Source organism: Typopeltis vanoorti, chromosome 5 (assembly GCF_054136105.1).
Source record: "Typopeltis vanoorti isolate ZY-2024b chromosome 5, IOZ_Tvanoo_1.0, whole genome shotgun sequence".
Taxonomy (NCBI): domain Eukaryota; kingdom Metazoa; phylum Arthropoda; class Arachnida; order Uropygi; family Thelyphonidae; genus Typopeltis; species Typopeltis vanoorti.
Genome location: NC_143553.1, coordinates 164,384,791 through 164,411,748, shown reverse-complemented (window position 1 = coordinate 164,411,748; position 26,958 = coordinate 164,384,791). Strand labels below are relative to the sequence as shown.

The 26,958-nt window shown below is 34.9% G+C and overlaps 1 protein-coding gene across 1 annotated transcript in view; it reads right to left on the bottom strand.

The window, feature by feature from the left end:
- Nucleotides 1–2,897: 2,897 nt before the first annotated feature.
- The window catches only part of LOC150107023 (sorting nexin-17-like), a 206,827-nt gene continuing 182,766 nt past the window's right edge, over nucleotides 2,898–26,958 (bottom strand). The window contains exons 12-13 of the mRNA XM_090392897.1: nucleotides 23,905–23,958; nucleotides 2,898–4,025 (exon numbers count right to left, since the gene is read on the bottom strand). Of these exons, the coding sequence (XP_090249023.1) occupies nucleotides 3,909–4,025; nucleotides 23,905–23,958 (171 nt within the window). The 3' untranslated portion in view covers nucleotides 2,898–3,908. The remainder of the gene's footprint in view (nucleotides 4,026–23,904; nucleotides 23,959–26,958) is intronic.

The following is a 26,958-nucleotide window of genomic DNA, read 5'->3' as shown; positions in this document are numbered from 1 at the left end:
ACGACATGAGGAGCTCAAGGATCATCCTCAGCCATAGCCAAGTTAGCCAGTTTTAGGGTGTGGGCAGCAGGGTTTTTCACCCCAGTTTATCTGGGGGTTTTCATCCTGTAAGCAGGCAAACCAACTCCATGAACACACAGGCTACAGTCATAGGATATCTCCAGGAATAAGGAGTAACCAACCTATTCCATAGGATTTTGGTTCCGAATACCTACACGGTAAAAAGTGTAGGTCTACGGGAGAGCGTAAATTAGGACCTGTGCTCACCATCTCTATCCATGGCAAGCCATTCCAATTTTGCACCACTCCATGAGAGTAAAATCTAGCTCTCATCCCTTATTCAACTGCATTTATTCTCAACTTCCACAGGTGCCCTCTCCCTACTCTTCATAAAATAAAAAATTTCATCTATTGATATTTATGACTCTTTCAGAAGTTTGTTGTAGGTCTCTATCATATCACTTCTCTTGTTCCTGTTTGCTAGTGTCTGCAGTCCACAAATTCTCAATCTCTTCTCATAATCTGCATTCCACAGTCTCAATATTATCTTTAAGAGTCTCCTTTGCTAGCATAAAAGTATTAATTGTGTTCAGCTACCATAACATTGGCAAAATCCCTAGAAGCATATCTCAGAAAGTGAAGATGATGTAAATAAAGTAAATAGAAAAAAGATAGGTTTGGTTATTATGTCTTCTAAAATTAATTCTCAAGGTACTTTTGTTGACACTTTTGGCAATGCATCAGGTTCAATGATGCTAGACTGCCAAAAGAAAGACTGATTCTAGTCACTCACCACAAACTTTTTGTAGGCCTTTTTACAGCAAATTCTATTCTCGAGTTAGCAAATCTTTGATATAGGCAAGTGGGGTTTTTCTTTCCCAAACACTCATTTTCAATTCTGAAACAGAAAAATCAAGAAATGCACACTGTTTCAGAAACAATAATAGTTAGGATCATAAGATCATGACAGTTGTTTGCTATACTCAACCTGATGCCTTCCAAATCATTAGTAGTAATAAGCTGAGATATTACTGCTGAATAAGGGTGGAGATTAGCTGGCTGCTTATTACTTTTGCAGAATAAGAAGCATTCAAGGACTTATTTATTCGTTTATTTAGTTAAATGAATTCCATAGCAGCTAATGCCATACGATATGAGTGCAAAGGTCATTTTTCATCTGGGAGTGGTTAACTCAGCTTCTGCAGTCCACAAATGGAAGATTATATTAATGATAAAAAGGAAATAAGTTACATAAAAATATCATTTAGTGACCAGAGAATTTTTGGTTCAAGTTTTACAGCCATCTTATTCTGTAAAACAATTATAAGATAAGTGTCAGATTATAAAAGAAATCTATAAATTGATTCATCAACCAAATTTAAATATAAAAGTTATCATTACTCCTCATTTTTTTTTAACTTTTTTTTTTTTTTTTACAGTTTAACTGCTTTTAGCTTGACTATTGGCATTAGAGATCAAACTCTCCTCATGTATGTAACATCAGATAATCTAACATGCACTTTTTATGTAACTGTTATTCTGTTCTCTTCTCTTTAACTACTCTTGCATTGAAAATGATTGAGAAACTTCACTAAAAATTCTGCAGTCATTAAAAGATCTTTTTACTTAAGTGAATTTCATTTCTATTATTAGTATAATGTCTGATACTTAGTTTCAATCTTTTGACATGCTCAGCTGAAAATTTAGGAAATGTTCTTTGCCATCCTGAAGAATTTAAATCCATTTTTCCAATTAAAGAAGACATTTCCTTCTTCTCACTGTGCTACAAAGTAAAAGATAAAATATGAAAGGAAAAAAAAAACTTAAGATATTGTGAAAGAAAGACTTTTTTTGAAATATTAAACAATGGTCTTCTATAAAATAAACAGGAAATTATGTAAAATTAATGTATACTTTAACAAGTTTTGAACTGTAAAGTAATGACTTGAGACTTTATGGATAGCAGAAAGAATATCCTTTATCATTCATCTATTCCCAAAGTATTAAATGTTGATTTTCAATCTTTGTTTAAGTTAAAAATAACACTATAATAAAAAATGATGTATTTATTAGCATAAAATTTTTGCCCAAGTTTCCTAAGCATCTTCAGCCTGAAGTGAATGAAAACATAGGTGAAAATTTAATGCTAATAAATAGTCAAATTTTTTTATTGGGTGGGATCTGTATTATCTGTGTGGTGTTTCATGTTTTTGTTGTATGTACATTCTCATTCTTAAGCAGAACTCTTTAATTTCAAATTAAAGTAACTGAAAATTACTGAAAAATTGTGAGAATGTAATTGCTCTTTTAAATAGGAGTAGTGGTAGATTAAATAAGAATTTGAATTTTTTACTTGGATGAAATTTCAGAAATTTATTTGTGAACTGATCTCAGATATGGAAGTCACGGATCACAGTTGTTTAATTCTAAAAGGACATGACATTAATGGAGGGAGAGGATAGCTATGATAAGAATCATTAACAAACTTTCCATAATATGTGATATCATCATGAAGAATCTATGAGGGTTTCAATGCAGTTAAGAAACCATTTTGCTTTAAGCTCAAATATGCTCGAGTCCATAGGTAAGCAAGCAAAGCATTTGTAAACATCGAGATCAAGCAGAAACAATCTGTGGATGGGACATTTATGAATAATTATATTAAGGGAGTGAAATTTGTATCTCGTATTAAAGATTTATCTTTAATACAGCATACAAAGACAAAACACAAGACAAATATTGATACAAATGGATTTGACAGCTAGATATGATTTACCCTCTTTCTTTATATCTGTTTGTCACTTAAGTAAGGGGTGGACATTTAAAAAAGTAGTTCCTACTTCAATACCAAACACAAGCAAAGACTTTAATTATAAAGTGCCTGTAATTACAAGCAAAATTTGAACATGAACAGACTTAAATTAGAAATGAATAATTCCAAGAAACTTTAAATTACAAACGGTAGATTAAAAATATCTGTGATTTACTATAATTTCTATGTAATATGCACTGTTTCATCCATTATCAAACTTTCTTATAATCATGCACATTTGACAAATAATTACAACACTCAATTTTCATAAAATACATTAAAGCATTTTTTGGTTCAACTAGTCCTAAGTAGCTGCCCAATTTAAGAAATAGAGATTTCTTTCATTATCTGCTACACACAAGAATAAAAAAATGAAGTGTGAAATTTAAAAAAAAAAAAAATAATAATAATAATAATACCATCATACAATGAATAAAAGAATATTTCAAAATATTCTGTCATGCAATTCATACAGTAAATTATGAATGATTTTTTTTTCTTTCATATGCAGGAATTTTTCTTCTTTTATGAAATATTTAAAACTTAACATTCAATTCAACAACAGCATCATACAAATAATGTGGTCTTGATAAGTATTTTTCCCTGTAGAAACAATTATACAAAATTTGCTGTACAACTCATATCTGTACAATGTCATTGAAAAAATAGTTAAAGCATTTCAAAAAGAAATGCTTCACATTTATAACAAAACTGAGCGGTATATTTTATCCTCTCCATGGCACGCTATCATTACTTAGTTTAAAATGAATTATAATCCTTTCATGGAAAAGTAGGTGAAACTTCAACTAGGAAGGAAGCTTAACATTCTGGAAGTAATAGGAAGAGATACAAATCTATCCTGTGAAGAATGGCATTTTTTTCAACCATACAAGGTTAAGTTTCTGAGCTTATTAAGCCCGCTGTAAAAAAGATAGTATTAAAAAATACCTTTCTAAATTAAAACATGATAAAGAGCATTGAAAAAGGAAGCCACTGGCAGGTTTTGATAAAATCCAGCAAAATGTCTGAACCACAGTGTTAACTAGCAGAAATTCTTGGTAGTTAAAACATCATACAAAATATCTCTTGGCACAGTTCAAAGATCATCATCACCTATTCCTTCAAAAGCATAATTTTCAACTAGAGATTTAGGAGATATTGCACCACTATTTCCTCTTGTTGATGTCTTCACTGACACAGATGCCAATTTTTCCTATTAATCAAAAAATAAATAAAATAGAAATAAATTCAGAAGAATAAAATCAGAATTTCATAAAATTTTATTAAATCAATTCAAACAAGTTGCATTTCCAATCTTGTTCCAGTCAAATGTTAAAAATTCTAGTTCTTTTCATAAAAATATGAATTTATTTTTACTGAATATTCACCTAGAGTGTGTCTAGCTTAATTAAAATTAAAAACCCAATATTTTGATTTTTTTTCATCCTAAAAAAATTCTTTTTATTTGCTAATAACTGTTCTGAGATTTAACAGACTTCTGTAATGACATCCATAAAGAACACGGGTTTTCTTCCATCTAATCCTGTATGAAGAGGTGTCCAAAGCACAGTCTGCCAGTCCAGACTTGCCATAATAATAGTAGCAAATGTATTTTTTTTGGTCTCCATAGTAGGCCAAGTCACAGTCACATGGAACTTCCTATGCTACTGATACATTATTGATCTTAGACTGATTGACTGATCATGATTGACTTCATAAGTTAGTGATCAAACCCCACTGTCTCAAAAGAAAGACAGTCCATAAATTATTGAGAAACATGACTTCTTGGCCCAAAGCCCAACAAAACAAAACCTGTTCATGTTAAACCACCCTATATCTATTGGGTACCTAAACTCCACAAATCTAATATCCCACTACACCCTATAGCATAGAGAGTCCTACTCATAAACTTGCTCAACAGTTATCTAAGTTGCCTATCTTCCTTACTGGCAACTTCTCCACTTTTATAAAAATTCTTCTGCCCATTTCAAATCACTAGTTAAAAAGTCATATCCTTAAAAATACAGACATAATGGTTAGTTTCAATGTCATGTTTTTATTTACTAATGTACCAATGTACCACTAATAAACACTCTAGAAGTCCCCCACCCCATCTCCCTCACACTTCAAAAACAAAATACTCACCACAGCTACATACAAGCTCTTAGTGTGGTTACACCTTGCTGATGTCTTTTGTCCATTTGGCCCCATGGAAAACATCTTGGATTCTTCTGTTACTTACACAGTGGGAAAAAAAAAACAAAAAACTAATAGTTTTTTGCCTTTTCTTGACATATTAGTCACCTGGATTTCAGATGGTTCACTATATTTTTCCATTTATAGGAAATCAACACACACAGGAAAATATCTACATAAACAATCATCATCATCCAGCCCAACTCCTGCATAGTATTCTTACACACAAGGTTATTTGTTCTAATGATGCAGCTCTTTTCATTGAACTTAAAAATATCTTCACCATACTTTTTTCCTGGCCAATGGCTACAGTGCCTACAAAATAGATAAAATACTACATGGCCCTCTTATTTCCCCCCTCCAACACACAAGAACAAAACACTACTATTCCTATTCACTATGTCTGAGGTACATCTGAAAAGATAGCCAAAGTATTAATAAAATATAAACTTCGCACCACATGTTAAATTAGCAATTCTGATCTGCTCTCCTAAGGATAAATCTCATCCCCTGGCATATCCAGGAGCGTTGAAGTTCCATTGACTGTGATTTGGCTGCTATGGACAGACAGGAAAATATAAGAAATACATTCATCACGATTATTATGGCAAGTTCGGACTGGCCGACCATGTTTTGGACACCATTTCACACAAGATTAGATGGAAGGAAAATCAATGCTTTATAGAAGTCATTACAGATCAGAAAGATCATTTTTAGAGTCAGCCACGGCTATGAGCATTCTCCTAACCTGAACAAATATGGTTGCATTAATTTTCCAAAACTTTGAGAGACTATCTTAAGATCAACTCATACACAGCTGTAATACTTCTTTTTCACAATGGTAGAGGGTGTCGAATTAGGACTTTAGATCTTTTGTTTGTTACAATTTGAATTGTTTCACTTATTCATTGTCACATGTCAACTGTAACATGTAATGTGTCCTGAAGATGCTGGTTTGAAATCTAGCTAAATATAAGCTAGTTAACAAACATCTTTCTTATAATTAAGCTGGTTTGATGTTGCAATACCATTAAAATGAGTTATGAATAATTGTGACAGTACTCTGAAGTTTAGAACACTCAGATTGGCTAAATGAAATACAGTTGCACTCAGAGCAGTCTGATTAGGTATTAATGTCGTCAATAAATGTGATACTATTTTCTTTTCGTCATGATATTCAAATAATTCTGATTAGAAAAGTTCCAGACTAGATGAAAAACAAAGTATAGGCCTTAAATTAGTTGCAGATTATTGCTGTTCTCTTTAAAGTAGTTCTGCAAATCTATATATGTGCTGCAACATTTCTGTCACTGGAAATGCCACCATTTTTCCCTTTGAGATTACATTCAGCATAAGTGATTCATCTTAGAGTTACAGAAAGAACAAGATCTGGAAGTATGGAGAGTTCCAGCTCACAGATTCCTATAGCCACATTGATCTTGGTCAAAAAATGTTGCAGTTGCAGGCAACATAGCATGTTTTCTGCCACTTTCTCTTTTATCGTTTTAAGTGAAAAGGTTATCTGAAATGTCCAAGCACAAAACAATCAAGTTAGTTGAAAGTGTGGTCGAGAATGAATTTCTTACAACTCCTTCACATTTAAAGAAAACCATTATATTCAACTAGACCTGCACTTTTTTTGGATGATGTGAATAGATAAAGTTTTGATGATGGCTGTTTGTGATGTATTTAGTATTGAGTTCTAGCTATGACTTCCTTTTCCTGATCATTACTGCCTGTATTTGTTATTTAAAAAGAATTTTGGCTGATTTTTGTCTTCTTTGTTTTGGTAGCAGCAATTACGTCAACCTAGTACTCATCTAATTCTTCTGCCAGCTGCACTTCTTTTCCATTGATAATACAGGGTATTTCAAAAGGGGGTATACAACTTTGAATGACAATAGAAGGTAAACAGCGATAGATGAACAATTTTTATTCAACGCAGACAGTTAAAGTTTGATATGACTGCCTTCAGTAATTCTGCAGACGTCCCATTTATAATCAATTTCCTGCTACACGCAACAGAACATATCTGTGACTTCAGCAATGGTGGCAGTAATTCTGGAATGCAGCTCATCCAAATTAGCTGGTAGTGGTGCTACAAATACTTGATCTTTCACAAAGCCCCACAAGAAAAAATCTAATGGTGTATGGTCAGGGAAATGCAGTGGTTATGCTGCAGGCAGCCCTCTACAAATCCATCTGCCTGGAAAATGGGTGTTGAGGTATGACCTTATGCAGAGCCGGTGCTAGGGTCTTTGGCATCCGCATGCAATTTCTATCTAAGCGCCCCTGTAATGATCCAGGAGAGTATGGTTCTTTTAAGATAATAAAAATTTTAATTATTTGAAATTTCTTAAATAAATTTTGACTGAACAACCACACGTTGGTTCGCTAAATGTAACAAACTGGGGGTGTTGGCTAGGCAGGATAATTGTTAAAAACCAGAATATTCAAAAATTTCTCAAAAGTTAAAGCAAATTTTGATAAAGCCACTTCACTTTAATCGTTGAATATAATGATACAGGGATTATAGCCTTCTCACCGACCCGAATCGCTAACAAAATTAAAATGAATTTTAATTAAAGTTAAAATTTATTTGAACTGAAGTTTAAAAAATTCTTGCATTTTACAAGTTACTAAATTCTTAGTAACTTGTAAAATATTTTTAATAATTTTTATAAGTGGAACTATCTTTTAGAAAAATAAAAGAAACTCAACATAGATGAGAAAATAAGAAAAGAATTCAGAAATAATTAGAACATTTAATATAAGTATTCAAAAAATGACATCTTTACAGAATAACAGAAAATAAATTAAATTACATAAATATACTTGAAATTTTTTTAATTAAAATTTCAAGGTTTCTGATTTCATATTCACAAAATTGGAAATAATGGTCTTATCATTTAATTCCGCACATATACCATTTTCAATAGCTATTAACGCCAAACTAACAAGCCTTTTTTGTGACATACTTGTTCTTAAGTAGGTTTTAATCAATTTCAACTTGGAAAAGGAACATTCACCGCTCGCTACACTAACAGTTAGGTTAATAGTATTCTTAAAGCAATTGAAAAGTTAGGGAAAGATAAATTATTAGACACAATAAAATTAAGAATATCGAAAGGGCTTTTGAATATTTAAATTATCCTTACGAAAAATATCCCGGAAAGCACATAACTCGTCATATAGTTCTGTTGCATTTACGTCTTTATTGTCGCAGTCCTTCAAGAGAATCTCTAAATCGTCACAATTTTTTCGTAAATCTTCGTTATTAATTTGTAGTAATCTATACAAGAAATTGAAATTATCATAATATGTTTTTAGTGGTTCAAAACGTTCTATTAATGAACACATTGCAACGTCTAGAAGTGTATAAAACACATTCTCTAAATTTATCTTCTGGTGATTGTGGCGTTTCGTCATGATACTCATAGTCAAATTGTCGTGTCTTCTTTCGTCATCAAACTTCCGTACCAGTTTTAAATTCTTGTTCTCCATCCACCTCTTCACTCAGTTCTTTTGCCGTTTTTAGAACTTCTTTAAAATTTGTATCTGATCGATACTCTTGTAAGAATATTTTCAAGTTTTCGATAGATTCTAAAGCAAGTGTAATGTTCATATTTTTGTCTTGAAGTATTTTACTCACAGGGTTTATTCTGTTAAGTAAATCATGCCAAGTTATAAGAGAGCAAATAAATTTGTACTCCTTTATTTTACCACATAATGTTTGTGCTTCATGCTGAGTTTCTTTATTAAAATTTTTATTATTTAAAATTTCAAAAAGTGCATCATAAATTTCTCCTAACTGATATCATAGAGGGCAGATCGCATTAATTTTACTTTCCCATTGCATTTCTGATGGCTGTTTCAATGTTAGTTTTTTTACGAACTTTAAAAGGATTGCCCAACAAAAACCCGCCACAGAATAAGGTGGAAGAAAGCCACAGTAATACACCGCAGCAAGTTCAAATATGAAAGACTATTCATGGAATTAGACTCAGCCCTTAGGAACATGCCAAACCTCAACAAATTTGGGTGCATAAGACTGCCCCAAATTTGGGAAACATATATAAGAAGAACTTCAGCCCAAAGGCCAATAATTACCAATATATCCCACCAGGGGGCACCATCAGGACTTTAAGAAAACGGTAGCTTCCTCGCTTCGTTTCTCATTTGCTGTATTGACAGCATACACTAGAAATATAAATTAAAAACAACTTTAATAAATATTTTCCGATATTTCGGCAATGTCACGTTGCCATCTTCTTCATCATCAAAATTTCATGCCAACTTCTTGGGAACTTAAAATAAAGAACAGGTGCACACAAGTTCCCAAGAAGATGGCAATGTGATGTTGCCAAAATATCGGAAAGTATTTATTAAAGTTGTTTTTAATTTATATTTCTAGCGTATGCTGTCAATTCCTTAATTATTAATTACCCTTATACAATGGCACTATCTTACCTTGTTTCCATTCTTTGGACATTTTCCCAATAGTTAGAATGAAGAGCCACATGGAATGTAATTGTCAATTCCTTAGGTCACAGGCAAAGTTTCTTATTCTGTTATCTTATTTCATATTATGTGAGTATATTCTAAGTCATGAAGAGTACTGGAAAATATTGGTGTGGTGTCCTATTTCATGTCATGTGGCAAAAGCTTGACTATGATTCTTTGTTAAAATTTCCTTATACACCTTTCTTTTCAATATATCGAATTTTATCCAGCTCAGAACGAAATGATCATCACTCCGTATTTCAAATCCACCATATGCTATAATGTCCTTAGCCAGCATGAAATGCTATCAACAATAACATAGTCGATACTACTTCTTATTTCTTGTGCCTTCTCTCCATGTGAATGAGCTTTATGTTGGAACATGGTGATAATAACTAGTCTATGTTCTGAAGAGAAATTTAGCAGGTACTTACCATTTTTATTAGCTCTGCTCTTTTTCTCTTTTTTCCAAATTTCCCCTAAGCCTGTCTGGTATTCTTAAAAAAAAATCTTAAAATATGTCTGTTATTCTTCTCCTACTCTGTTTAGATCTCCAACAAGAACCCATATTTCTTTTATGTCAGCTGCCTTCTATAATTACTTGAAAAATTTTTCTACATTTTCCTTAGGACCCTCTTTGGACCATAGGCAAATATAAGTGTCAGTTGTTTATTTTTTAACGGTATATATTAGAACACAGAATAATAAGTAAATAATTATTTATTAACTTATTGCTGATATTTCACTGGTGTTATAATCAGCATCTTCAGAGCACAAAAACACTGAAGATGCTGGTTATAAAATCAGCGAAATATCAGCAATAAGTTAATAAATAATTATTTACTTATTATTCTGTGTTCTAATATATACCGTTAAAAAATAAACATGTACGACAAACACATAAGTCTGTCCACACGCATAAGTGTCAGTGTTCACCATTTTTAAATCTACTAAAACACTTTACTTCACTTACACTTTTAAGTAAAAGTGTTTTACTTAAAAGTAAAACACTTTTACTTTTAAGTAAAAGTGTTTAAGTAAACACTTTTACTTAAAATTGTCTGGAAGACAATTTTAAGTAAAAGAAGTTTATCTTTGTGATTAGTATTGAATGTCATACTTCTTCATTTCCTTGATTACTATTCTCCAAACATAACATCTTATAGTAATTACTTAGAAGAATCTCACCTGTTTTTGTCTTCTTAGTCTTGGTAATATCAATTATGTCAAAAAGGTATTACAGTAAACCCTTGATTTAACGGACTAATAGGGGCTAAGGAGTGTCTGTTAAATCGCGAATTTTTTAAAATAAAAATATCTGTAACATTATATTGCAATTTTATCAATATTAGCACTGTAATAACAAAAAAATTGTTTTACACACACTTTTAGATAAGTTAATGTGAAGTTAATGTTCGATGTTGAGATGCTTGGTTTTAGGTAATCCTGCTTTGAAAAAACTATCAAGTTTTTTTGAACTTTTGAATTCTGCTATTTTTTTTATAATTAACTCCCTAAAATTACGAAAGTGTATGTAATAAAACTGCTACAGAAAGTCACGCCACGTGACAAAAGAACCAATTACAGTGCAATTGGTGTGATCATGTCCTAATCATTCGCCAAACATGTTTTTATGAGCAGTGACTCATTTATGTCAGCAAAATTACTACAGTGTTTTTCCAACGTATGATGGCCTATTCGTCAAAATTTGTTAACAATAACAGAAAATTAATAATAAAAAAAAAACTGTCAATTTAATTATATGCAAATCTTGCTTAAAAGCATTTTAAAATTAACAGAGTGTTAAATCAAGGGTTTACTGTACTAACACTTCTGCTAGTTCCACTTCTTTTCTGTTGATAACTTCTTATATAATGTGAGTATATTATTTTGGCCACTAACAAGTTTCACCCAGTTGGTGAAAATTGTTGGCATAATTTATCATTAAATTCATTGGACCATAAAAAACCCAGTGTAATCTTATTCTTATATAATGCTCATATCACAATTTAATAGAATGTCATTAAGTGTAAGGGATGAATTAAACAGATTGAATGATTCCAATATTTCATCCATCACAGAGGGTAATCATCAAGAATACAATGTAAGAATTTTAACAACACACAAATAGCACAAAATGGAAGAGATTAGACTGAAAGCCTCAAGTCCAAAGAATTTATATATATATATATATATATATCTTGTGAAGTTTCACAACCATATTCAGTGAGATATGATTAGTTTTTCATAGCTACTGATTCTATAGTCTTTTGTGTTTGTATTTAATATGGTGGAGCACAGCAATTTTATCCTGTTCAATTCTGTGCAGTGTTCCAGTCATGGTGTGCTAAATCTTACTGACCAGAATTGTGGCAGTGGATATATTTCTTATGTTCTTCCATAACAATGTTGGCAGTTCTTCCAGTAAGTCCATAATATAAGTTGCAAGAACAAGAAACTCTGTATCCACCTGGAACTAAGAGGGAAGGGAGTCTCTCTTTAAGAAAGCGGACAAGAGCAGCGTTTCACATAGAGTTTGAAAGCAGTGCAAAGATAATTTCTTTAAAGTTCTAGCTACTTCTGCTGCAGTAGCTCAGATGTAGGAGATCTAATAGCACAACTGCAATCTATATGGAATGAGAAGGCCATGAAAAGAAGGGAATCCTTTTAGGACTTTGTCTAATCTCTTCTGCTTTGTGTAGTTTGTGTGCACTGTCACAATTCTTATATCCTTGATGTTTCTATGAAAGAGAGAAAATAACAGAATCATAAAACCACAATTTAATTCATTTCATTAAACCATATGCTTCAACCAAAACTTAAGTCTACTAAACAACAGCTCTTAAATAATGTCAAATTTATTTGAATAAATCTTATCTGAAACATTAGAAAAGTGTCTTGACAATTATTTAAATTAAGAGGATATTAAATCCCACATTGTTTTAAAATCGAATAAGAAACTCAAAGATTGGAATCATAGAGTTTCATGCCGAATATAGTAAACTATAAAGTATCGGCGACCACTAGCGTGAGCTAATGCAAGTGACCCTAGTATGTAGTACAATACTGGAGAACTCGCAGCAAAGTCGGTAAAGTTCTGATCGCTATTCTTAGGTATTTTCCATAATGTAAAAACACATTTCCTAGGAAATATATGCTGTTATTACATTATGGTAGGAGGTCATCACCCAGACCAGCTTCAGCCTTTTTTGAGGCTTCATCAGTGAGTAGCTAGACAAATTAATACCAAAGTGTATAGCGAAAAGAACTTATATACTCTGCTATACGAGTTTCCAAACAGGTGCAACCATTAAGTTACTTAAATATAAAGAGCTAAAATGCTTCATTTCGGCGATATAAACATTATTTAAATTAAGGGGATATCAAATCCCACATTGTTTTAAAATAAGAAACTCAAAGATTGGAATCATAGAGTTTCATGCCGAATATAGTAAACTATAAAGTATCGGCAACCACTAGTGTGAGCTAATGCAAGTGACCCTAGCACGTAGTACAATACCGGAGAACTCGCAGCAAAGTCAGTAAAGTTCTGATCATTATTCTTAGGTATTTTCCATAATGTAATGGAAATAAATAATGTTTATATCGCCGAAATGAAGCTTATTAGCTCTTTATATTTAAGCAAGTCTCTCTACAATTCCCCACATTGTTTTATTTCCCTTTTTATAGATGAACAGTATGGGAACTCTCTTCAGTGCAGCCACCATAAAACTTTTATACCTCTATATTTGAGCATTTTTTGTAAAATAACACCAGCTGATAACACAAAGACTACACCAGCTGCCTTTTCTTATTGCATGTTTTAATGGCTTTTCTATTTGACATATGTACTCCTTATTGCATTCCCCTTGAATATTTTCTATCACTGTTGCTTACTGCAGTGGTTCCCAAACTGTGTCGTGGCACCTTGGGACACTGTGAAATATTCCAATATTTTCACTGAAATGACACTTAACCCACATAGTTTTAGAATCGGATACCATCGATGTGTTGATGCGATGATAGGAAGGATAGCTAATGGACACTGTACAAGTTGGATTCCAAGATTTGAGAAGAATGTGCAGTGAATAGCAGGTTCACACATCCCACTAATTACGATTTATTTATTCAATGATTTGATTGTTCAAAATATGTACTTATTTAATACTTTTTACATAAATTGTTTGTGAATTTGAAATACGTGTTTCATTTATTTTTTTTTTAACTTAACCAACCTAACTGCACCAATTGCACATTGCAACTGTTAGGTAGGCCTATGTTCCGACTTTGAGCACTTTGGAAAATTCCTGATACACTAAGGGCGCCATGAACCGAAGAAGTTTGCAAACCACTGGCTTATTGCATTTAATTTTTCTCCTTCCTTTCCCAGATTACTATTGTTCAAATATAACATCTTACTGTTATTACTTAGTAGCATCTCACCAGTTTAGTGTTTGTTTCAGTAATACCAATTAAGGTAACATGGTATTTCCATAATTCTGCTTTTTCCACTTCTTTTTCAGTGAGACTTTTTACTTTACTTATTTTCAGTTCTGCAGAGTTTGATTTACTAATAGTTGACTTTTCATTGTTTGTTCCCATTTAACTAGATGGTGTGCCCCAAAATGGCAAAAATGACAGTAATATAAATTTTTGCTTGTTGTTTAAAGTCAGCACAGAATACAGTTTGGTTGGTTATGTCCCAAATTGCTATTCCATCTTCCACATTTAGTTGGATATCTAATAATCGAATCTGCCACAAACAGGTGAGGTGCGAATACTGGGCAAGAAGCCCTGGATGGTTCTCTGCATCCCTTGCCGGTTATATGGAGGTTTCCTTCCAGTTATCTAGTCTTGATCCCCAAAAGACCTAATATTATTTTTAATACTGTATGCATATATACAAGGATGTGCTGAAAATGTTGGAAGTTTTTTTTTTTTTACTTGGTTAAACTATAAATTATATATTTAGTTTAATCCTTTATCCAAGTGTAAGCAAACAAATTTTGTGCTTGATGTATCTTCAGGACTGGAGCAACTAGTGGCAAAGGACGGACTAAGTCTTGATCACTTTCCTTAGTATCCCATAATGCAAAGCACATCTCCTTGTGGACATGCATAATGCTATGCATTATGGGAAGGGTCACTACCCAGACCGGTTTCAACCTTTATTGAGGTCTCTTCAGTGGGAGCCAGACCCATAGGTAATACCAAGGTTGAAGCAATGCAGGTCATATTTCCATATGCCAGTTGCCAAAAGGTGTCACACCTTATTATTAAATTACTCTGGATTAGAGAAAGATGTTGGAAGTTTTTTTCCACTTGGCTAGACTAAAAAAAAAATCAGCTAATGCCTTTTTATTCCTGTATATACAGGGAGTAGGCGAGGCCGTTTTCAGCCATATCTAACTTTTTGGAAACTGAGTGGACAGTTCAATCTCCACTGGTACCCAATCAGAATAGCTGGCACAAGGCTATCACTAATTAAGCAGCATGCAGTGAAGAGAGAGATGGCTGTACAGGTGCTGCCATCTCGTGGTTCCTAACCCTAACACTTGTATTTAATGTCTAAAATAATGCGGGTTCTACGGTCGATTTTCTTGAGTTTACGGGAGGAAAAAACCCGCTTGCCCGTGCCAGAGATCGACTAGACTCGAAACAGTCTTCATTCATGTGGCCAAGGGACGTGGTGTGTAAACACCACAACCACTGAGCTACACAGGCTCTAATATTTAGTTTAATCCTTTATCCAAGTGTAAGCAAACAAAGTTTGTGCTGAAGTATCTTCAGGACTAGGGCAACTCGTGGCAAAAGACCTGAAGATACTTCAGGCGCAAACTTTGTTTGCTTACACTTGGAAACGGATTAAACTAAATACATAATTTATGATGTGCTGAAAAGTTGTGATACTCACCATGAAAGAATTGAAGTAGGACCATGTAACTTACACGTTATTCTACATATTCCTCACAAAGTGTTATATACGTTACAATGCTGCTGCATCATTTGCAATCCTCTGAGAAAAAAGTCTTTCCCTGGTTGCACAAACTAGTCTTCAGCTGCAGATATGACTTCTTCATCTGTGGTAAATTTTGTTCCTTTCAAGTGTTTCTTTAAATTTGGGAATAGGAAATAGTCAAATGGAGCCAGGTCTGGCAAATAGGATGGGTGAGGGAGACACTGAAAGCCCAAGTTATGTATTGTCTGTTGGGTTTCATGAGCAGCGTGAGCAGGTGCATTGCCCTGCAAAAGCAACATGCCTCTGCTCAGTTTCCTCATAGTGTTTTTCGTTCAGCACCTCCTTCAATTCCTTCAGAGATGTTGAATCAACTGTTGCTGTAACAGTTTCATCTTTTTTTTTTTTTTTTTTGAGGTACTTGTTAAGAATTACACTATCCATACCCCAAAACGGGGTGCTTAAGGGTCAAAGCTGTATAACTGAGAGGAGACCTCCACATAGCCTTTAAAAGAATGCGGAGAACCGACCAGGGCTTCTGACCTAATGTCGAATCCTCACCTTTTCGTGGTGCACCCTGTTGGGTATCTACTTGGATACTGAACGAACGAGGATGGGCTGGCAATTTGGGATTTAGCCGACCAAATTGTATTCTTATTGGTTAAACCAAATTTAAAAATGATAGTACGACATGACAAAATTTCATGACGGCTGGGGAGTCACCCGGTTAAACAAGGCCCCCGTAGTTTTCGCCAGGGAACCAGGGCGAACAGCGAAAAGTCAGCTACTGGAACAAATCTAAAAACAAACCCCAACCCAACATCACCAGAGTTAAGGATCGGTACTATCAACGTAAGAAGCCTGAATAGCAAAGAAATGGAGCTAGCTGAGGAATTAGATAAGTACCAGATCGACATAATAGGGGTGACTGAAACAAAAAAGACAAACTGGTGAGATCTTTCTGAGCAATAAATACAAAATGTTATATTCAAGAAATGACAATCAAGGAAAAGAAGGAATAGCCATAGTATTGAACACAAAATACGAGGCTAATCTTCTTGAATGGCAGTCAGTCTCAAGTAGAGGAACTGGACAATGAGACTTATTTGTGCCTATGGTCCCACAGAAGGTTCTACTAAGGTAGAAGTGGAGGAATTTTTTGATGCTTTAGAAAAAGCAACTGACACAATGAAAAATGAAAAGTTGATCCTTGTTGGGGATCTAAATAGCAGAGTAGGAAATGATTGTCACACATACAAAATATTTTGGGAAAATTTGGAGAAAAGAGCAAAGCTAATAATAATGGCAAATATCTGTTGGATTTCTGCTCAGGACATGGACTGGTTATTACTAACACCATGTTCCAACATAAAAATGTGCACAAATTCACATGGAGAGAAGAGGCAAGGAATAAGAAAAGTCTCATTGACTATGTTATTGTTGATAGTGATGTTTTCTCCCTGGTGCAGGACACCAGAGTGTACAGAGGACTTGAAATTGGAAGTGATCACTATTTAGTCTTGAGCAGGATAAAATTGAATTTCATATTGAAAAGAATAACATGTAAGAAAGTTTTAAAGCTTAAGGGTCAAAGCTGTATAACTGAGAGGAGACCTCCACATAGCCTTTAAAGGAATGCGAAGAACCGACCAGGGCTTCTGACCTAATGTCCAATCCTCACCTTCTCGTGGTGCACCCTGTTGGGTATCTACTTTGATACTGAACGAACGAGGATGGGCTGGCAATTTGGGATTTAGCCGACCAAATTGTATTCTTATTGGTTAAACCAAAATAAAAAATGATGGTACAACATGACAAAATTTCATGCCGGCTGGGGCGTCGCCCGGTTAAACAAGGCCCCCGTTGTTTTTGCCAGGGAACCAGGGCGAACAGCGAAAAGTCAGCTACTGGAACAAATCTGAAAACAAACCCCAACTCAACATCACCAGAGTTAAAGATCGGTACTATCAATGTAAGAAGCCTGAATGGCAAAGAAATGGAGCTAGCTGAGGAATTAGATAAGTACCAGATCGACATAATAGGGGTGACTGAAACAAAAAAGACCAAAACTGGTGAGATCTTTCTGAGCAATAAATACAAAATGTTATATTCAGGCAATAACAATCAAGGAAAAGAAGGAGTAGCCATAGTATTCAACACAAAATACGAGGCTAATCTTCTTGAATGGCAGTCAGTCTCAAGTAGAGTAATGTGGGCAAATATGAGAATGGGGAACTGGACAATGAGACTTATTTGTGCCTATGGTCCCACAGAAGGTTCTACTAAGGTAGAAGTGGAGGAATTTTTTGAGGCTTTAGAAAAAGCAACTGACACAATGAAAAAGGAAAAGTTGGTCCTTGTTGGGGATCTAAATAGTAGAGTAGGAAATGATTGTGAGACATACAAAAATATTTTGGGAAAATTTGGAGAAAAGAGCAAAGCTAATAATAATGGCAAATATCTGTTGGATTTCTGCTCAGGACATGGACTGGTTATTACTAACACCATGTTCCAACATAAAAATGTGCACAAATTCACATGGAGAGAAGAGGCTAGGAATAAGAAAAGTCTCATTGACTATGTTATTGTTGATAGTGATGTTTTCTCCCTGGTGCAGGACACCAGAGTGTACAGAGGATTTGAAATTGGAAGTGATCACTATTTAGTCTTGAGCAGGATAAAATTGAATTTCATATTGAAAAGAATAACATGTAAGAAAGTTTTAAAGCGAATAAAAGTTGAGCAGCTCTCAGATGTGAACTGTAGACTAAAATACAGAAATATTATTGAAAAGAAAATGAAAGAGTTTGAGAACAGGAATCAAACCTTGGAGATTCAGTGGCAAACTCTGAAGGAAACATTGATTGATTCTGCCAGAGAGGCATGTGGTGAGGTTGTGTGCAAAGATAAAAAAATCAGAACTCCCTGGTGGACACAGGAAGTTAAAGAGGCAGTGAAGGAAAAGAAGAAAGCATATCAAAAGTTCCTGGCAAATAAGTCAGCTTTTACTCTTACAGAATACAGAGACAAATGTAAGAAAGCTAAACAGTGTGTAAAACTAGCTAAACAAAAGTCATGGGAGGACTTTGGCAAGAATATAGAAAATAAATATCAAGAAGGTGGCAAAATATTCTGGAGGTTGTTGAAGAAACTTAGGAATGGAGGAAAGAGTGCTGTAAAAGGAATTAGAGATGATAAAGGTGAAATGAAAACAGGAGAAAAAGATATCCTTGAAGTATGGAGTAATTACTTTGAAAAACTGCTAAATGAAACAAGCAGTGATGACAGCACAGTGATAAAAAACACCGACCAGGCATGCAGTCAGGAATACATATCCATACTTGAAGTAGAAAAAGCCATCAAAGGCTTGAAATGTGGAAAGGCAGCAGGAGTAGATGATATTCGAGCAGAAATAATAAAGTATGGTGGTATAAGAGTCTTACAGTGGCTGCACTGCATAGTTCAGAAAGCCTGGACACACGGACGAATTCCCGATGATTGGAGTAGAGCTCTTAGTACCCATATATAAAAAGGGAAATAAAACTGAATGTGAGAATTACAGAGGTATTTCCCTACTGAGTGTTCCTGGCAAGATCTATGCAAGTATACTTGAGAAATGGTTGAGAAGAATTGTGGAAGAAAAGCTTGGTGAAGAACAAGCTGGATTCAGGCCAAATAGAGGCTGTCAGGATCAGATCTTCACTTTACGACAAATAGTCGAGAAAGCATGGGAATATAACAAAGATCTGTATTTAAGTTTTGTCGATTTTGAAAAGGCATATGACAAGGTGCCAAGAGAGAAGCTATTCAATACGCTGCAGTTATATGGTGTCAATGGGGCATTATATCAAGCAATACTTAGTCTTTATTTGAGTTGTGAGTCAGCAGTTAGAATTGAAGGAAGTACAGGAAGATGGTTTAATGTTAAATCTGGTGTGAGACAAGGATGTACATTATCCCCTCTGTTATTCATTATCTATATGGATCACATTATGAAGGAATGTGCTATTAAACCTGATATCAAAATTGGAGATGTTAATGTCAGCTCTTTGCTTTATGCGGATGATGTTATACTTCTAAATAAATCCGCTACAAGTCTGCAAGATTCTCTGACTAAATTGAATAGCTGTTGTAATAGATATGGTATGAAGGTCAGCAATAAAAAGACAAAGACAATGAAAATAGGCAGAATCATTGAAAATGTCAACTGTGTTGTGAATGGAGAACCTGTGGAACAAGTAAAACATTTCAGCTACTTAGGCACAATTTTTACTGAAGATGGTAAACTAAATATAGAAATAGACAACAGAATCAGCAAAGCTGGTATCGTGGGAAGTCAATTGAATAAATTCATATGGAATAAGAAAGAAATTAGTCGGAACACTAAATTAGCTGTATACAAGACTGTGTTCAAACCAATTTTAACTTATGGATCTGAGAGCTGGGTCAGAAGTAAAACACTTGACCAAAGACTAGAGACCGCAGATATGAGAGTCCTGAGAAAGATTAGAGGGGTGAACAGATGGCATCAATGGCAATATCATATTAAAAATGAGGATATTAGGAAAGAACTTGACATTGTCAGCATCCAGGAATGCGTTAGCAGAGCTAATCTCAGATGGTATGGTCACTTAAATAGAATGGGAGAGGAAAGATTAGCAAAACAAGTGTTCTCTGCCAGGTTGGCAGGAAAACGACCCAGAGGAAGACCAAGATATAGGTGGATTGATACGGTTCAAAGTGCCTTAGACAATAGAAATATAAGATCTGATAATGTTGGAGTCTTGACAAGTAACAGACTGATTTGGAGGAAAATTGTAGATAGGAAGTTAGTAATGATGTAATTTTTTCATGTAGTACTGTCATATCCTGTACACCCCTTGAGGGTACATGGCAGGAATTTGATGATGATGATGAAGTTTTAAAGCGAATAAAAGTTGAGCAGCTCTCCGATGTGAACTGTAGACTAAAATACACAAAGATTATTGAAGAAAAAATGAAAGAGTTTGAGAACAGGAACCAAACCTTGGAGATTCAGTGGCAAGCCTTCAAGAAAACATTGATTGATTCAGCCAGAGAGGCATGTGGTGAGGTTGTCTGCAAGGATAGAAAAATCAGAACTCCCTTGTGGACACAGGAAGTTAAAGAGGCAGTGAAGGAAAAGAAGAAAGCATATCAAAAGTTCTTGTCAAATAAGTCAGCTTGTGCTCTTAGAGAATATAGAGACATGCAAGAATGCTAAACACTGTGTAAAACTAGCTAAACAAAACTGATGGGAGGACTTTGGCAAGAATATAGAAAATAAATATCAAGAAGGTGGCAAAATATTCTGGAGGTTGTTGAAGAAGCTTAGGAATGGAGGAAAGAGTGCTGTAAAAGGAGTTAGAGATGATAAAGGCGACATGAAAACTGGAATAAAAGATATCCTTGAAGTATGGAGTAATTACTTTGAAAAACTGCTAAATGAAGCAAGCAGTGATGACAGCACAGTGGTAAAAAACACTGACCTGGCATGCAGGCAGGAATACATATCCATACTTGAAGTAGAAAAAGCCATCAAAGGCTTGAAATGTGGAAAGGCAGCAGGAGTAGATGATATATAGTAGATGATGAAATGGACAATGGGTTGGTGAGATGGATAGGAGGGTGGTTGACGGAGAGATATCAGAGAGTGGTTTACTCAGGAGTAGAGACCACAAGACGGCCTGTGACTAGTGGTGTACCACAAGGATCTGTTCTTGGACCACTGCTGTTTAATTTGTTCATAAATGATATAGGAAAGGATCTGAGAGGAACAGTTCATTTGTTTGCGGATGATGCGAAGTTGGGTAGGGCAATAGTGAATGCAGATGACGTCAAAATTTTGCAGGATGATTTGGATAGATTGGAGGTCTGGGCTAGGGAGAATGGATGTCAATTTAATGTGGCAAAATGTAAGGTTATGCATTTTGGGGTGAAAAGATGGGAGGCAGTTTACTGCATTGGTGGAACCGTGCTCCAGGAAATTGATGAGGCACGAGATTTAGGAGTGTTGGTGGATAAGGAATTGAAATTTAGGGGACACATTGCAAAAGTGGCCAAATCAGCTCATCAAATCACTTGGTTGCTGAAGAATACGTTGACAAGCAGAGACAAGCCGGTTATTGTTCCTCTGTATCGAGCCTTGATAAGACCTCATCTCGACTACTGTGCTCAGATTTGGTCACCTAGGTTTCTTCTTGATGGGGAGGAGGTGGAGAGGATCCAGAGGCGAGTGACCAAGATGATAGCAGGTCTGTGGAATGAACCGTATGAGAACAGGTTGAGGATTTGTGGGTTGCAAAAATTGGTTGATAGGCGGAGGAGGGGAGATATGATTGAGACATTCAAATTACTGAAGGATTTCTATAAAATTAATTCAGAAGATATTTTTGAGAACAGGGCTGGTTGTGGGAGGACTAGGGGACATCCATGGAAACTGGGCAAAAGTGTGGTTAGTAAAGGTGTTAGAGCTGGGTTCTTTACTTTTAGAGTAGTGAATGAGTGGAATGCGCTCCCTAAGTCTGTGGTGGATGCTGTGACAGTGAATGAGTTTAAGGCGAGGTATGATAGATACTGTATGAATGTCGAATAGTTGTGATGAAAATGATTTGGGGCCTCCCTCGATGAGTCTAATGACTCCCTGGAGTTGCCCGTAATAATAATAATAATAATAATATTCAACCAGAAATGCTGAAGTATGGTGGTATAAGAGTCTTACAGTGGCTGCACTGCATAGTTCAGAAAGCCTGGACACACGGACGAATTCCCGATGATTGGAGTAGAGCTCTCATAGTACCCATATATAAAAAGGGAAATAAAACTGAATGTGAGAATTACAGAGGTATTTCCCTACTGAGTGTTCCTGGCAAAATCTTTGCAAGTATACTTGAGAAACGGTTGAGAAGAATTGTGGAAGAAAAGCTTGGTGAAGAACAAGCTGGATTCAGGCCAAACAGAGGCTGTCAGGATCAGATCTTCACTGTACGACAAATAGTTGAGAAAGCATGGGAATATAACAAAGATCTGTATTTAAGTTTTGATTTGGAAAAGGCATATGATAAGGTGCCAAGAGAGAAGCTATTCAATACGCTGCAATTATATGGTGTCAATGGGGCATTATATCAAGCAATACTTAGTCTTTATTTGAGTTGTAAGTCAGCAGTTAGAATTGAAGGAAGTACAGGAAGATGGTTTAATGTTAAATCTGGTGTGAGACAAGGATGTACATTATCCCCTCTGTTATTCATTATCTATATGGATCACATTATGAAGGAAAGTGGTATTAAACATGATATCAAAATTGGAGATGTTAATGTCAGCGCTTTGCTTTATGCGGATGATGTTATACTTCTAAATAAATCCACTACAAGTCTGCAAGATTCTCTGACTAAATTGAATAGCTGTTGTAATAGATATGGTATGAAGGTCAGCAATAAAAAGCAAAGACAATGAAAATAGGCAGAATCATTGAAAATGTCAACTGTGCTGTGAATGGAGAACCTGTGGAACAAGTAAAACATTTCAGCTACTTAGGCACGATTTTTAGTGAAGATGGTAAATTAAATATAGAAATAGACAACAGAATCAGCAAAGCTGGTATGGTGGAAAGTCAATTGAATAAATTCATATGGAATAAGAGAGAAATTAGTCGGAACACTAAATTAGCTGTATACAAGTGTTCAAACCAGTTTTAACTTATGGATCTGAAAGTTGGGTCAGAAGTAAAACATTTGACCAAAGACTAGAGACCGCAGATATGAGAGTCCTGAGAAAGATCAGAGGCGTGAACAGATGGCATCAATGGCAATATCATATTAAAAACGAGGATATTAGGAAAGAACTTGACATTGTCAGCATCCAGGAATGCATTAGCAGAGCTAATCTCAGGTGGTATGGTCACTTAAACAGAATCGGCGAGAAAAGATTAGCAAAACAAGTCTTCTCTGCCAGGTTGGCAGGAAAACGACCCAGAGGAAGACCAAGATATATATGGATTGATACGGTACAAAGTGCCTTAGACGATAGAAATATAAGATCTGATAATGTTGGAGTCTTGACAAGTAACAGACTGATTTGGAGGAAAATTGTAGAATGGAAGTTAGTAATGATGTAAATTTTTCATGTAGTACTATCATATCCTGTACACCCCTTGAGGGCACATGTCAGGAATTTGTTGATGATGAAGTTATAATAAACTGAAACAGATTTTATATAATGCTTAAAAGCATATGAATCTTTCATTTGAGCAACAGTACATAACCATTTTAAAGTAGACATGAAATTATGGCATCTTAAAAATTATCACTGAGAAAACTTATGTTTAACTCTAAGTCAATTACTGTTCACCACAGTATCAGTTTATACAATTACACATTACCTGCCATAGACAAATATAAAGAAGTGGCAATGTACTCACTGTAATCTTACGGACATGTTCCCTTGACCTTCCTGAAAATTTCTGATCATCTTTCTGCAAGAAATAATAATACATAATGTCTCTCACAGAAGATTAGCAAAATTAAATACAGGTGATTCTAAATATAGCAAACTTACAGTGACATCACATAGAACCATCTCAGTACTATATGATTACAATGACACTATTATTAAATTTGCTGTCAACAGTCTTCCTCTAATTTACTGTCACTTGTCAGTCATATCAACTGATCTTATATTTCCATCTTATAGGAATGTTCTGAATGTATCAAACCACCTGGATTTTGGTCTTCTTTTTTTTTTTTTTTTTTTTTTTTTTTTAACTACCATCTTAGCATCAAACATCTGTTTTGGTAACAATTTCTTCTCATTTGGTTTAAGTGGGCATAGCATCTACCACATGAGATTAGCTGTGCTCACACATTTTTGAATGCTAAGAAAATGCCAAGTTATTTCCAATATTTTCAATTTAAATATGATACTGTCACTGATGTCATCAGTTCACCAACCCTCAATTTTTATCACAAGTCACATATCTGTTATCTCCAATCTTTGATCAACTGTTTTATTTCTGAGCCAGCTTGCAGATCCATAAGTTAAAATTGGTTTGAACAATGTCTTGTATACAGCTATTTCCATGATTTTAGCTAATTTCTCTCTTGTTCCATCATCATCAAATTCCTCATATACAGGGTGTTCGGGATAAATTTGACATATTTATAATTAATTATATTTTTCCGTAAGTTACATGTATTAACACACACTTCTCTTCATTTAAAAGTTTGGACCCTTCTTCATTCATATACAAGATGTCAGAAAGGATGGATAGCTGGAACCCACCTGAATCATGGAAGAGAATAACTTGTATCATGATGATTCGTGCCCGCCATCAAAATAAGGATATTACGACTGCTGCCCAATGTTCCCTGAATACAGTAAAAACAATCAGGCATGAACTAGAGACTTGCAATGGTGACTACGAGGATGTAGCAAGAAGAAAGATCCCTAGCAGACGATCTGATTGCGTTCGTACAGCAGAATTCCTCGCAAATCTGCAGGAACAGGTGTTGAAGAACCCTGGCATTGGAATTCGGGGCTTTGTTCGTGGAGTTGCTAACTGTAGTCAAGCCCTGGATAACAAGGGTAGCCAATGGTAGGCCGTATGTATGGCAGCAGGATTCGGCCCCTTGCCACACCTCTGGAAAAAGTCAAAAATGGTTGTCTGAAAATTTCTACGACTTCACCAGTCCAAATGTTTGGCCTCCAAACTCCCCAGACCCAGACCCCATACAAAATAACCCCATGGATTATTTTGTATGGGGCGCAGTTGAAAAAGACACCAATCGCACTTCCAGTAATACAAAAGCCCAGTTAATGGATAAAATTAAAACAGTTTTTGCGGCCCTTCCCAGGGAGACTGTAGCATCAGCTTGTTCGAGGTTCCGAAGCAGAATTGAAGCTGTGATCGATGCTAATGGTGGTTATTTTGAGTAAATCTTGTTGATAGTATTGTAATTAACTCTGCCTGTAATGTTTTTTTGTCAATTCATTAAATTTAATAGATACAAAGAAGATTTTCTTTTTCCTTACGAAACTGTCAAATTTATCCCGAACACCCTGTATATCCTCAAGGGGTATACAGGATATGATAGTAATACACGAAAAATTTACATCATTACTAACTTCCTATCTACAATCTTCCTCCAATAATAAATTTAGTTTAATCCTTTATCCAAGTGTGAGCAAACAAAGTTTGCCCCTGAAAATATCTTCAGGACTGAATATGGTGTTGTACTGGGATAAGGTAGTACAATACCGGATAACTCGTAGCAAAGGTGGTCCAAGCTAACATCACTCCTATCCCGGTATCTCCCATAATGCAAAATACATCTCCTTGCGGATATGTATAATGTTATGTATTAAGGGATTGGCCACTACCCAGACTAGTTTCGAACTTTATTGAGGTCTCTTCAGTGGGATCCAGGCCCAGAGGTGGAGATACCAGGCAGAAGCAACAAGGTCATCTTTATCTATAGGAGTTGCCAAAAGGTGTGCCACCTTTTTTTATTAAATTACTCTGCATTTAGAGAAAGATGTTGAAAGTTTATTTTTCACTTGGTTAGACTATAATAAATTTAGTTTAATCCTTTATCCAAGTGTGAGCAAAGTGAGTTGCCCGGTGTTGTACTGTTACGTATTTGTTTTCTCTATATTATACCTTATTCTACTTCTAAATAGCCCACTTTCTAATCTACTGCTGTACCCTTAAAATATTAATTCAGTACTATTTCCTTTTCGGATATTGGCAAAATTTATTTTATGCTGCGCCAGCCAATATCCTATAACAGAAGAGACTCTTGTTCAGGGAAATAACTCTAAATTCTAAAGGGATACACACAATTATTAATCTTATGCTAGCACTGTGCAGATTCAGTTAGCAGTCGTGACCTGAATCTCACTTAAGCAATAATATCTAATTCCTTCCCACCAAAAGGTTCTATTTCATAAGTGGTGGTTTGAATTCATAATCAGGCATAAACTCAGGTATAAGGTACAAAACATGTTTATTGGAAAAACACAAAACAATTACAGTTAAGAAAATTCAATTACTCGATAGAACAAAACTCACTCTAAGTTAAGGTTCATACTAAATCATAACAATGAATTCGAGTATGCTAAATCCTTCAATTACAAAAAGATAAGATTGAGCATAACATTACTAAGATATAATTCCTTCACACAAGTTATTCACAGTACACGCGTTGAACACTTCCATTAATACTCTGTCAATAACTATCTTAATTCTAAATTTCATTAGTCAAGCCTAGCTATTCTCAATCAAAATATTGCCTATCAACAATTCTTCTTTGTTCCACGTGGTCTTAACTAATCCAATCAAATTCTCAGTTAAAAGTTCTCTATTAGTGTCCTTTAGTTTACAGTATACACAAATTTCTTATTCTTCTAAGCGATTTTTAACAAAGAATGAAAATCTTTACATTACCGGATCCTTTCAGATTTCATGACGCAATCT